This window comes from Vitis vinifera, chromosome 8 (assembly GCF_030704535.1).
Source record: "Vitis vinifera cultivar Pinot Noir 40024 chromosome 8, ASM3070453v1".
Classification (NCBI taxonomy): domain Eukaryota; kingdom Viridiplantae; phylum Streptophyta; class Magnoliopsida; order Vitales; family Vitaceae; genus Vitis; species Vitis vinifera.
The window spans coordinates 1,691,552-1,706,174 of record NC_081812.1 but is presented as its reverse complement, the minus strand read 5'-3'; the positions used below and the strand labels follow the sequence as shown (position 1 = coordinate 1,706,174).

The 14,623-nt window shown below is 38.3% G+C and overlaps 1 protein-coding gene across 2 annotated transcripts in view; it reads left to right on the top strand.

The window, feature by feature from the left end:
• The window catches only part of LOC100260373 (uncharacterized), a 43,887-nt gene that overhangs the window by 20,779 nt on the left and 8,485 nt on the right, over positions 1-14,623 (top strand). For both annotated transcript variants that reach the window (XM_010654864.2, XM_019221694.2), the window contains exons 7-10: positions 6,630-6,864; positions 7,020-7,130; positions 11,129-12,187; positions 12,305-12,568. In XM_010654864.2, the coding sequence (XP_010653166.1) occupies positions 6,630-6,864; positions 7,020-7,130; positions 11,129-12,187; positions 12,305-12,568 (1,669 nt within the window). The remainder of the gene's footprint in view (positions 1-6,629; positions 6,865-7,019; positions 7,131-11,128; positions 12,188-12,304; positions 12,569-14,623) is intronic.

Genomic DNA, 14,623 nt, shown 5'->3' with positions numbered 1-14,623 from the left:
TTATGAGCAATATTGATAGCTGACTTGTTGTCACAATAGAGCTTCATAGGACCATCCCACTTGATTCTCAAATCATCTAGAATAATATTCAGCCAAAGTAGTTCACACAACCCTTGAGCAATGACCCTAAACTCTGATTCTGCAGACAACCTTGCTACCACATTCTGCTTTTTACTTCTCCATGTTACCAGATTTCCTCCAAGAAAAGTACAATACCCTGTAGTTGATCTTCGATCCACTAGGGAACCTGCATAGTCAGCATCGGTGTATGCTTCTAGAGCAAGAGTATTGTTCTTCTTGAACAAAATTCCTTTCCTAGGGTTGCCTTTCAAGTAATGTAGCACCCTGTAAGCAGCTTGAAGATGAGGTTCTCTTAGATCATGCATGAATTGACTAATCACGCTCACCGAGTAGGCGATGTCTGACCGAGTGTGAGCAAGGTATATGAGTCTACCAAGCAGCCTCTGGTACATTCTTTTATCCACCATTGGTTCCTCTTTAGCTTCTCCCAACTTGTGGTTTGGATCCATTGAGGTAAAGGCTGGTTTACACCTAATCTTTCTTGTTTCTGCCAATAAATCAGTCACATACTTTTGTTGAGAGATGAAGATCCCTTGTGTGGAATATGCCACCTCAATACCGAGGAAGTACTTCAGTTTCCCTAGTTTCTTTATCTCAAATTCTGTTGCTAATCTCTGCTTCACTTAATGCTTTTCTCTCTCATCATTTCCAGTCACTATGATGTCGTCAACATAGACTAGAAGAGCAGTTACTCCCCCTTTAGCCTAGTGCTTGATGAAGAGAGTGTGGTCACCTTGGCTTTGTTTGTACCCAGACTCTTTCATGACTTTTGAAAATCTCCCAAACCAAGCCCTGGGAGATTGTTTTAGCCCATACAAGGCCTTCTTCTGCTTGCACACCTTGTTACTTGTGTTTTCCTCAAATCCTGGTGGGATGTTTATGTAAATCTCTTCATCTAAATCACCATGAAGAAATGCATTCTTAACATCATACTGTAGGAGTTGCCAATTGTAGTGGACAGCCAGTGACAACAGGATTATTACAGTATTCATTTTTGCAACTGGAGCAAAAGTCTCCTGATAATCAACTCCATAAGTTTGAGTGTACCCTTTGGCTACCAATCTTGCTTTATGTCTCTTTAGAGATCCATCAGCCTTACATTTCAGTGTGAAAATCCACTTGCAATCAACAATGTTTTTCCCTTTCGGTCGTTCAACAATCTCCCACGTTTTGTTCTTTTCTAATGCACTCATTTCCTCTCTCATAGCATCCTTCCATTCCCTTTTTGTCAATGCCTCAGAAACAGTGTTAGGAATGATAGTGGTGTTTAGACTCACAATAAAATTCTTGTGGGCTGGTGATATGTGCTTAAGAGACACATAGTGTGATAGTGGATAAAGTGGTCGGTTAGTGCATTTTTTGGTGCCTTTTCTGACAACAATGGGAAGGTCTAGGTCTAGGTTGTCTGTTGAGTCAGTGGAAGTTTTACTAGGTTGTGTATGTAAAGGTGGGTCTGATCTTACCGTGATTTCATTCCCAAGGTCTGAGTTGGATTCTTGGACCTACTTTTGTTCTGGAATGGCCTTTTCCCTTGAATACACCTTAGGAAACTGTGGAAAATTGTGAGTGACACTGGCTGGAATAGAGGATGACACAGGTTCTTCATCACCATGAGTTGAGACATGAGGAAGATCAAGAGGTTGAGTGACACTGGTTGGAACAGAGGATGACACAGGTTCTTCATCACCATGGGTTGAGACACAAGGAAGATCAAGAGGTTCAAAGGACTCATAAGGACTATCTTCCATCATTGAAATCTCCCCCTGAAGAGAGGACTTGTGGAAAAAATGTTTATTTTCTATGAAGGTGATATCTGCAAAGATGTAAAATTTTCTAACTGAGGGATTGTAACACTTGTATCCTTTTTGAGTGGATGAGTAACCAAGGAAGACACATTTTATGGCTCGGGGGTCTAGCTTGTCTCTATGTTGGTTGTGGACATGAACAAATGCAGTGCACCCAAATACCATAGGAGTGAGCCCATTTGAGGTTCTGAAGTGTGGATAGAAACTCTTAAGTATCTCGACGGGGCTTTTGTTGTTTAATACTCGTGAGGGAATTCTATTTCTCATGTATGTGGCAGTAAGAACAGCTTCCCCCCAATAGGACTTAGGAACATTCCCTTGAAAAAGTAAGGCTCGGGTTGTGTTGAGTAAATGCCCATTTTTCCTCTCGGCTACCCCATTTTGTTGGGGTGTGTTAACACATGATGAGTCATGGAGAATGCCCTGTGATTGAAAATAGGGTGACAAAATCTGGTTGAAGTAATCTCTAGCATTGTCTGTTCTAAAGCTTTTTATTTTAACCCCAAATTGGTTTTGAACCATTGAGTGGAAATTAGGTATAACAATGCTAACATCATATTTTTGTTTAAGAAGAAAGATCCATGTAACCCGAGTGCAGTCATCAATTAAGGATACAAACCAACGAGCCCCAGAAACATTAGGTATAGTCGAAGGACCCCATATGTCACTATGAATCAAATGAAAAGGATGAGAACTTCTTTTATTGCTAATAGGAAAAGATACACGAGTATGTTTTGCCAATTCACAAGTTTTGCAATGAAACTCAGAAATAGCTAATCCTTGGAACAAATGAGGAAACATGACCTTTAAAACCCTAAAAGATGGATGACCTAGATGTAGGTGATACAACCAAATGGTATTTTTATTTGAGGAATTGAGAAGAGACAACGACAAATTATTACTAGTTTTCTGAGATGATTCAAGGTGGTAAAGACCGCTCATTTCCTTAGCAAGTCCAATCCTCCTCCCCGAGCCTTGTTCTTGAAGAACACAATAAGAAGGGAAAAAAATAGCATAACATCTAAGATCATGGGTAAGCTTTTGAATGGAAACAAGGTTGGCCGACAATTTTGGTACATGGAGGACATTTTTAAGAATAAGGGTAGGTGTATATGTCTCCGAAACCTGCAACGGTAACTAAAGAGCCATTGGCCACTACAATTTTCTTGTTATTTGGGCTTGGGGTATAGGTATTGAAAAGTTGAGATTTGGAGGTCATATGGTCTGTGGCACCGGAGTCTATTATCCAAGAGTCATCATAAACTCCATGTGAGGCATTCATGCAAAAAGAGAATGAAGGTGTACCTGAATTTTCCAACATCTTCCACGAAAAAACCTGATCTCTTGGAATTAAGGCAGATCGCTAAACAAAAAATTCAACAGCAATAAAGGCTGGTAAAAGAACACGTGAATAAAAAAAAATCCAGCTATGAAGGCTAGAAAAATGGCGATGAAGGCCAGAATGATGCTCAGGTCTTAAAAACCTATAGCTCTGATACCATGACACGAAATATGGGATGAAAAATAATAAGTTCTCTCTCTATTAGATTGACTATACACACGGTTTATATAGGAGATTACAAGAGAAGAAATAGGAAACAAGAGACATAATAGGAAACTAACTTATTCCTAAACTAACCTATTTCTAAATCATAAAACTATCTATTTACGGAAATAGGAAACTAACATAATAGGAAAAAAAATTCTCCTATTCTATTTATAGCTCTACAATGACAAATAATTAATTTTATCATTATGAAGTTTGTCTTTTTTATTATTCAATTTTCTTTTGACTTTGAGTATTTTTTATTTTTTTATTATTCAATTTTCTTTTGACTTTATGAGTAATTTTTTTTTTTTTGATAATTTTATTAGTTGATGCCTCATTCTGCCTTTAGGCTTACGTCTTGCCTCATTTTGGCAAAACGCCTCAAAACCTCCTTTAGCCTTTTAAATCATTAGTCACGCATTATGACACAAGTAGTGGCACCCATTATGGTATATAGCAGACTCCCCAAGTCATAGCTACACTACCAATCAGCCACTAACTCCTTGAACCCTTCCTCCTTAAGCTGTGTTTTCTCAAATCTGAAGGGATCTTTTCCTTCTTTCAAGCCTCCAATATCAAGAGGATAGGGTAATGAACCTTGGCAAAATGCTCTGACTCACATTGGAAACTGATCTTCCCAATCTAAAGAAACAATGAAACAATCAAGACGGGACAGAACTTGACCATCTTGGTCACCATTCTAGGTAAACTGCCAACCAATCAGGAGATCAATCAAATTGCAATCCTCAATAAAGTTATTTGAGCTTCTTATTGTTTTTTTTTTTTTTTGATAGATAAACAAGAATTGTATAACAAGAGGCAAAAAAGCCACAAAGCATACAGGGAGTATACAAGGCAGCTAAGACCTCACATACAAGAAGAAATAAAGCCAAAAAACCTCACTAGCCCTTAATTGGAATCTAAGCACTCCAAGAAGCCTATAAGGGAGAGCGACTCCTCTCCAATATTCAATCTGGCCCAACTTCATAAATTACAAACAAAAGAATTTTTGAGTTTCTGAAGTGCTAACACCCCCCCCTAAAGGCTAGTCTATTCTTTTCCTTCCAAACCGTCCAAAAAATGTACAACGGAATGGACTTCCATATCTTTTTCTTTTTTTTCCCCACAAAAGAGCCCCTCCAGCTAATTAAGACCTCCTTTACAGTTTCTGGAAAGACCCACTGAACACCAAACAAAATAAGGACGATATCCCACAGAACTCTGACCACTGTACAGTGTATAAGAATATGATTTACAGTTTTTTCTTCACAACCACACAAAAAGCAATAATTAGGGAGTTGCCACCCTCTTTTCTGGAGCCTGTCTAGAGTAAGTACCTTCCCCCACGTAGCCTCCCAAGCGAAGAACGCAATTTTGGTTGGAACTCGATCCACCCAATTGCAATTTTTCGGGAAGGTGGTGACAATGGGGTTGACCAATGAGCTGTACGCTACCTTGACTCTGAACTGCCCGTTTCTTCCTCCCTTCCAAGAGACTGAGTCTTCTTCCAAGGTAAGCCTGCGACCCCTCAATACATGGAGCAAGTTACCTATCATATCCCATTCCTAGTCATTAAAATCCCTAAGAAATCTTAGATTCCAGCCTCCTTGACTGAAATTCTGGTCCCACATCTCCTCCACTGTAGTGTTCCTATGTACAACCATGGCAAAAAGATGAGAGAAGCTTTGGGACAGGGTTGTACATCCGCACCAATGATCAGTCCAGAATCTGATTTTGGTGCCATTTCCAACTATGAACACCATATTATCCTAGCACCAATCAGTTTCCTTCAAGATCTCCTTCCAAACCCTTACTCCAAACGCCCCAATAGCCTTCTTTGTCCTCCAACCAAGACCCTTTTGCCCATATTTCGCCAAAATCACCCGCTTCCAGAGATTTTCCTTATCACAAGCAAATCTCCATATCCATTTGCCAAGCAAGGCTTTGTTCACCATTATTGTGGTCATGGGGCAACCTGCTCTGTATTGAAGTGCCCTCCAATGCACCAATGGTCATCCCACAGACTTCTAATAGCTCTTAACTCTTAAAAGAGAAAGAACTTTCTTTCAGAATCCTGGTCATAAACACCTGAAAAAACCGAACAAACACCATCTTCACAGTTTCTGAACCTTCATTTTAGAGAGAAAGCCCCTGTTTCCATCTCCAGCATCTCCAAAATTCTGCTGTCCCAGAAAACTGCAGCACTTTCTGATGCCCCCTTGCATCAATGGGTCTTCACTTCACCAACACACTCTCAACTTCTGATCACCTCAGTTGACATCAACTCTTAGTTTCTTTCTATTGAAATTGAAATTTTGTAGGGTTCCCTTTTCCATCTTCCAAAATTTCTAGTTTCTTTCTCCATGCAACTGCTTGTCCAATTTCATTTTTCACCATGTGTTTCTATGCCTGAGCAGACACAAGTCTGAGAATTTGATGTTTGTTTGAGATTAGACCATTAAATTGTGATTTATTTTTATTTTTATTTTCTGTTTTCTTTGATATGTAATTTTTTTGATAAATAACATTGAACTTCCACCTTCCCACTGCAATCCCTTGCTACTTGAGCCAAGAGTCATTATTTTGGTTCTTTTTCTTCTTTGTTTCTTCAATTAAAATTGATAATGATACTATGTAAGCGTGTTAGAGAATGACATTGATGTTGAATGTCATCATCTTTTAACCACTCTTTGCAATAGACATGCATTTCACATTTCTATGCATATATAAACTTTTTATCTATATATTTTTCAATATGTGAAAAAGCATGTGATATGTGATATGATACATGAAGGATCTCTTTAACAGTTCACGTATTGTCATGAGGTTTGGGGAAAATTTATCGTGTCCATCTAGTTAGCCCAAAAAATTTCCATTAGAAGTATATTTTGTGAAAACGAAGAAGCAAGCGTAAGAAAAATTTTAGGTGAATCACCTGAAATTGTGAAGGGATGTTTGCTGTCCCTTTTCTCCCTTCCACTTCCTTTTGGAAATGATAAACATTCCTGATGATTCATTTGTGATTTGGTTGATTTAGTTGTTGCCAAAAGTTATTAAATGCTTTCATACTAAACAAAGATGGATGTTTCCTATCCACAATGATCAAGGGATGCTTGCTGCCCTCCTTTTCCCTTCTCTTTCTTAATAGTCAGGTTTGTTTTGTTTTTTAATTCCTTTTTCTCATTTTCATACAGATATCTGAGACCTATTGTATCAGATGTGGCTGTAGTTGCCAAATGTCATTTGAGTGCTCTTTATACTCATGAAAAGGGGAAACTCTTTGCACAATTGGTTGACTTGCTTCAGTTCTATGAAGGTTTTGAGATTAATGATCATGTAGGAACACAACTGAATGATGATGAGGTGCTTCAATCTCATTATGACCGTCTCCAGTCTTTCCAGTTACTTGCGTTTAAGAAGATTCCCAAGGTATGTTCATTAGTAGGAGTTATTTACAAAGATATTCACTTGAAAAGAGCTGCTCCTTGATTAAAATTCAATTCATGAATTGGAACAATTTAAATATATATATTTTTTTCATTTTAATTTGTGTCTCAATTGCCATTTCTCATTGGTCCTTGTAGTTGCGAGAACTTGCACTGGCCAATATTGGTGGAATTCATAGGCGTGCTGATCTCTCAAAGAGGTTGTCTGTACTTTCTCCTGAAGAGTTAAAAGACTTGGTCTGCTGTAAGGTCTGTAAACTGACTGATTGACAGGTTTATTTTAAAGTGCTAACAGTTTGAAATCAGATCCTTCTGTTTTGCTGTAATAGATCTTTTATTTTTTGTTTATATAGGTGTTTCTTAGGTATGATTCAAAATTGATTTTTATTAACTTTGCTATGCTTTTATTTTCTAGCATTTTTTTCTTGATTATTTCATTCTGAGGTTTTTATTTATGTGCAGTGTGTAACTAATGCAAATGTTTTTTATTGCTGAATGATTACTCTTTTAAGAATTGATTCTCTTCTCTCTTAAACTAAATCTGGGCATTAAACAATATAGGGGGCGTGTACACTCATGCTTGTATTCTCTTACCTAAACATATATAAACCTTGTCTAGTCACTCAATATGTTCCATTATCCTAAGACTAAACGAACTTGTAAAAGTATGATGGTGAGTAGGTACGCAATGTAGTTTTCTTGCAAGTGGTGTATGGACAACCTTTTTACGAAGTGCAGGATTTTGTTTGGTAGTTGACATACTAGAAGAGTTGTATGAATCACTAGAATCTAGTTTCCTCTTTTGTCATCTCTGTTATTAGTTGGTTCCAAGAATTTGCTTTTGAGATTTAAGGGGTGGTCTAATATTGAGAGTCTTTCTTGGAAGGGTATTGGGTTATTCATACCCCAGTTTTTGCACTTTGAGACGACAAATGTTTGTTTGATAATTGATGGTGGGTAGGTCTTCCTTAAAAATGCCGCTCAGAGAATCCCCTAGGCTCTTCTTTTTTAGTTTGGCAGTGTGATCTCCAAGTTGCAGAATGCTTTTGTAGAGGGTAAGACAAATTGTTAGTGCGGTGCTAATAGAAAATGAGACCCTAATGTCACAGACATAGTCTTTTCCTAAGCTCGTGCGGTACTTAGACAAGTTAAGACACTTGATCTTGCTAAGTCAGCCTTACTCCCGATGCTTAGTTTGCTAGGCTAAGATGCACCCGACTTAGAAGCTTTAGAGGGTGTAGTAGGCAACACTTAAAGAATGAAAACTTTATTGCTTAAAGGGAGCTTTACAAGTGCTTTGGGAGCTCACTTGCTTGGTTAGGAAGTGATTTGGGTGGTTTTTGGGTTGTGCCTTGGCCAAATGAGGGCCTCACCTATTTATAGGCACCTTAGGAAGTTTCTGGAACCTTGGAGGGTTCCTTACAATTCAAGGAGATTCTAGAACACCCTACACAATTCTATGTACAAGCCTATGTACAAGAATATACAAGAGATCTCTAGAATTCTCTAGAAAGCCTTGGACTCCTCTCATAGCCAAGTGTAGAGATGTGTGGACATCTCTAGCCCTCTCTAGAAGCTTCCATACCCTTCCACTTTGTAGCTAAGTGTAGATGTCTCCAAGGGTCTCTAAAAGCTTCTCACCTCCTATATAAGCCCATGAGGAGGGTCATTTGAAGCATCTTGTGACACTAAACTCTATGTTGCAGAGCAATGCATGTGGAGTCTTGTGTAAGTTGGACATTGAAAAGGCATATGACTCTATTATTTGGAATTCTTGATCTTTGTTCTTGAAAAGATGAATTTTGGTTAAAAACGGGTAGGACAGAATAAATAGTGCTATCCTTTGCAAGGTTTTTCGTGATTGTTAATGGCTTAGAAAATCTCTAAGGCTCTTCTTTTTTAATTTGGCATTGTGATCTCCAAGTTGCAAAATGCTTTTTTAGAGGGTAGACAGATTCTTGATGTGGTGCTAATAGCAAATGAGACCATAGACTATGTTGAAGATCAATGCATGTGGAATCTTGTGCAATTTAGATATTGAAAAGGTGTATGATCCTGTTAATTAGAATTTCTTGATCTTAGTTCTTGAAAAGATGAATTTTGGTTGGAAATGGGTAGGATGGAATAAATGGTGCTATCCTTTGCAAGGTTTTCAATGATTGTTAATGGCATCCTTTCAAGTTTCTTCCAAAGCTCCAGAGGTTTGAGGAAAGGGGACCCTTTGTCTCCCTATTTATTTGTTGTTGTAATGGAGGCCCTTACCTCAAGAGAGCTAAGGAGGGTGGTTATCTTACGAGAGTTAGGGTGGGGGGAGAGGTGGTAAAGGGGAGGAGGTGTCTTATTTGTTGTTTGCAAACGACACTCTTGTTTTTTGTGAGGCTTCTTAAGATTAAATGGTTCATTTAAGCTGGTTGCTCATGTGGTTTGAAGCTTTATTAAGGTTGAAAATTAACTTGGATAAGTGTGAGCTGATTCCAATTGGTAGAGTGGATCATGTTTTAGAGTTAGGGTGCAAAGGAGGTAAACTTCCATCTACTTACCTAGGTCTATCTCTAGGTGCTCCCTTTAGATCAGTGACAGTCTGGGGTGGAAGAGAGGTTTTGCAAAAGACTCAATGTGAAAAAGGCAATACATCTCTAATTGGGGAAGGCTTACGTTGATCAAAAGTACTTATTATACATTTTTTTTTGTCTTTATTAGTATTTTGAGGAAAGTCATATTGAGGCTAGAGAAAATTTAACGGGATTTCCTTTAGTGAGGTGGTGCGTTGGAGATAAAGATGCATCTTATGAAGTGGTTGACAATGTCCATGGAGAAGAGTAAAGAAAGGGAGAAAAAAGGAGGGGGGGAGGTGGTTAGGTATTAGGCTTCAAGGCACTTTTGTGCAAATGGAATTGGCGGTATGAAACTAAAAGAGGAGCCTTTTGGAATCAGATCATTAGTGGAAAATATGAGGAGGAAGAGGGAGGATGATGGTCTCATTAAGTGAGAGTTGGGTATGGGGTCAAGCTTTGGAAATTTATTAGGAAGGAGTGGAATAACTTCTGCTGTAGTTCTTCATTTGTGGTGGGTGATGAGTGGAGGGTGAAGTTTTGGAAGGATAAATGGTGCTAGGATGAATTGTTGTGTTCCTTCTTTATATGCCTTAGTTGTTTCAAAGAGGTGTGGGTTGTGGATCTATGGGTTCAAATAGGGGAGGGAGGTCATTGGAACCTTTATTTCTCTAGACCTTTAAATAATTGGGAATTGGACATTGTAGAGTATTTATTTTCAAGGTTACAAGGAGATGTGGTTGATAGTGCAGGGGAAGACAAGGTGGTGTGGATGAACTTCAAAAACAACAAGTTCTTAGTTAAGTATTTATATGCCATATTGGAACCAGGGGATCAATTTCCTTTCCAATGAGTGTAATTTGGAACTCTCGGGTGCCTTCTAAAGTAAGTTTTTTTGCATGGGAGGCCAGTTTGGGAAAGGTTTTGATAATAGATCAGCTTCAGAAAAGAGGGTGGTCATTGGTCAATAGATGTTTTAAAGACATGGAAGAATCCAAAGATCACATCCTCCTCCGTTATGTCAAGGTCAGGGTCCTTTGGCAGTTGTTGTTTGGTCTTTTTGGTAGTCATTACGTGCAAGCTACTACTATTAAAGAGTCTCTCTTAGGGTGGTATGGTCTCTTTGTGGGTAAAAGACACAAGAAGATTTCGACAACTGCTCCTTTTGTGTATCTTTTGGACTGTATGGATAGAAAGGAATCAAAGGTCATTTTCTAATGGGGAGCATTTAGATTAAGATTTGAACAACTCTTTTCTTAGAAATTTGTTTTCATGGGTGAAGATGTACATAGATATAGGTTCTATGTCTTTATTAGATTTTATAGATTGGTTGAGTTCTTGTTAGGGGAGGTAGTTGTTTTTTGTGTTCTCTTTTGTTTGATGTGCTTTTAGGTGCTATTTGTATACATCCTATGTACTTTGGTGTGTTATCTTTTGGCGCTTTTTAATATATTTGCATTATTTGCTTATAAAAGAAGGTCTACTTATGAATTGTGTCACAAAATCTTCTGCAAAATTGCCGGCTATCATGATTTCTTTTTTGACTTTTCCTTTTGCTTTCTTCGTCCCCTTACTTCTCATCCCTGCCTCTCTTTGTCCCTTTGCCCATATGTTCATGTATGTGAATTTATTGTTGTAACATGTAAACTCAGCATGTTTTAAATTCTCTTGGTTGATATTTTCCCCTTCTTTCAGCTAAAATTGGTGTCAATGAAAGATCCCTGGTCAGAAAGGGTTGATTTTCTTATTGAGGTCATGGTATCCTTTTTTGAGAAGCAACAGTCTCAAAAAGAAGCTATAAATGCTCTTCCACTTTATCCGAATGAGCAGATCATGTGGGATGAAAGCCTTGTACCAAGTATCAACTACTCTGGGGAAGGGTGTCTGGCTCTCCCAAAACTTAATCTACAATTTCTAACGCTTCACGATTATCTTCTGAGAAATTTCAATCTCTTCCGTCTTGAGTCAACATATGAGATTCGTGAAGATATTCAGGAGGCTGTACCCCATCTCCTTGCCTACATCAATCATGAAGGAGAAACTGCTTTTCGTGGTTGGTCAAGGATGGCTGTGCCAATTAGAGAATTTAAAATTACTGAAGTTAAGCAACCAAACATTGGAGAAGTCAAGCCATCATCTGTGACTGCAGCAGTTACTTTCAGTATTTCCAGTTATAAAGCACGAATGAGATCAGAATGGAATGCCCTTAAAGAGCATGATGTTTTGTTTCTACTCTCTATTCGTCCTTCCTTTGAGCCATTAAGTGCAGAAGAAGCTGCAAAGGCTAGTGTGCCCCAAAGGCTTGGTCTTCAATTTGTACGTGGATGTGAAGTTATTGAGATCCGTGACGAGGAAGGAACTCTTATGAATGATTTCACTGGGAGAATTAAACGAGATGAATGGAAGCCTCCAAAAGGTGAACTGAGAACTGTGATTGTTGCTCTAGATACGGCACAATATCACATGGATGTCGGTGATATTGCAGAGAAAGATGCAGAAGATGTATATGGGACATTCAATATATTGATGAGGAGGAAGCCCAAGGAAAACAATTTCAAAGCCATTTTGGAATCCATAAGAGATCTTATGAATGAAACTTGTATTGTTCCTGACTGGTTGCACAACATATTTCTCGGTTATGGGAATCCTTCTGCAGCTCAGTGGACAAATATGCCTGATCTTCTGGAGACAGTGGATTTCAAAGATACTTTCCTTGATGCAGACCATTTGAGAGAGAGTTTTTCGGATTATCAGGTTGATCTTATTTTGACGTTTTTGATTTTGTGAAGTTACTTATGTTTGCTTGTATCTTCCACAATTTCATGAACTGTAAAAATGGTAATCTTATACCTTTTCGCTGTATTTCTTAAGGTTCAATTCATAAATCCGGATGGTACTGAAAATTTGCATCCGAGGCCCCCTTTTAGAATTAGGCTCCCCAGAACGCTGAAAGGAAACATCCACGCTCTTCCAGGGAATAAAAAGTCCTCTACAGCTTCAATGAATGATGTCAGTATGGCGGATGCTGGTTCTGAGCAGGAAAAGCTTATTGTTGAGGCATATATTCCTCCTGACCCTGGTCCTTATCCTCAAGATCAGCCCAAACAGAACTCTGTCAGATTTACGCCCACACAGGTGCAAGACAACTCTTTTATCCATAATATTTACTTCATATATTTTGGAGGGATTTTGTTCTGTGTATATCAGTGTATTATTATTTTTGGTGTCTTTCCTTGCACATTTCTTGTAGTTGGTTGGAATTAGCTTTAAATTTTAATCTATTCAAATGAGTGATGCCTTCAACTATTTGGGGTTAGCATCTGCAGTTTCTCTTTTGAATTCTTTGTTAGTTAAATTGTTAAACTTTAGTCATCTATTAAGAATTTCCTATTCTCTATGATACCATAATTCCCATACGGTTTGCTTGTTTTCTAAAGTGAATATTCTGCACATTGTATTTTTGTACTTCTATATGATTAGAATTCATAAAATTTTTTGTTCTTACCAAAAGAGGGAGAAGAAAAAAAATACTATGCTATGATTTCTTTAAATGAATTAAAATCAAACTTTAATTTTATTTTATTGTAGGTATCTGACTGTTCTTGTTTAGGCATCGCTTCTACTAAATGGTAGATTCTATTGAAGTTGGAGAGGGAAAGAGGGTGTGAAGCGCTTCCATGACTGCTACACCAGAACAACTCAGATAGTAAACTGGAAACCACCATGACAGTCAAATTGGGGCCTAGAAATACAAACCAGCTCCTTATGAGAGACAGCTAAACTGACCAAAAAGTGCTATCTTCTCAATCATGATAATCTCCTACTAACTCCTCAAAAAGATTAAACATAAAAACCTATCAAACATGAGAAAAAAATTATATTTGAAGATAAGTGCCTTATAGTTTCTTTTAAGACAATCTGCTAATTATTCCTTATCTAATGTCTGATTATAATTTACTTATAAGGTTTAAAAGTTGTTGTTCTGGACTCTGGTCACTTTCTTCAGGTTTGCCCTCTGTATGATTGAACCCACAAGTACTGTATTGCGATTTCTTTGAAGAATAAGACCCAACTCATTAGTCCTCTTGTGTGTTAATGGTCTTTTACAATGTAAGGAACTAAAGAAGAACTTTTCAGTGTGTTACCAGAGGGAACCCTTTTTTTTTTTTTTCCTGGTTTTCAATACTACTGATTGAGGTTGCTGGATGATATTGTGGTTTAAACATTTTGATTAGATTGTACTTTATTATGTCTATAATATGTAGAGACAGTTACAAATGGGAGATGATATATTACATAAATATATATTTTTTTATAAGCAAATAATAAGATTGTATAAACAATTGCTAAAAGAACAATGTACCAAAGTACATAGGACATATACAATGTACTCCAAAGGACAATAAAAAAAGAGAGAACACAAAAAAAACTCCCTCCCTTAGGGAGAATGCAACTAATCAACAAAATTGATTAAAGACATAAAACCTACTTCTATGTACAACTTCACCGACACGAAAAGATTACTTAAAAAAGGGGTTGTTTGGGGGATCTGAGTTCTTTTTTTGTATTTGGTGGGTTGGCGGGTGGGTTTCAAACTTTGGGTTGTAAGGGGTTGGGGGAGGCCCAAGGCTCAAAAGCCTTATCTCTTTGAGGCCCAACTCTTGTTGGGTGTGTCCGAGGCCCGTTTGGAGTTAGGAATTGAAGTGGGAGGTTTAAGAAGTTTGGGCCAAGCCTAGAGTTTTTAAGCTTTAAAAAGGGTGTGGCCTTATGGGGCAGGGATGAAGATGTTGGGTGCTCATTAGGGCTTCTCTATTATAATGAGGTTCGCCTGTTGGAGTTGCACAATGGTGATGAAAGGGTGGCGGAGAGACGAGTTTAGTCCCCAGTGCTAGGGTCAGAGCTTTTTGGCGTTGCTTCGACCCCTGGATGCCAACCCTTAATGATGATGCTTCAAGCTGGTACTTTTTGGGAGCTTTCAAGGAAGGTAGGGTCGGAGCCTTTAGGCTAGGGATGAGGAGGCAGTTTCTCCTTGGGATGTTTTTTTTTCTTTTTTTTTCTGGGGGGGGGGGGGGATTGGTTAGCCTCCTCGGTAGCTTTGTCATGCTCAATAACTATTTGGGGGTGCCAGTCAAGGGCTACGAGAAGGAGCTTTGTTCTCTTCTTAGGAAATTGGAATTGAGGAAAGGGTGT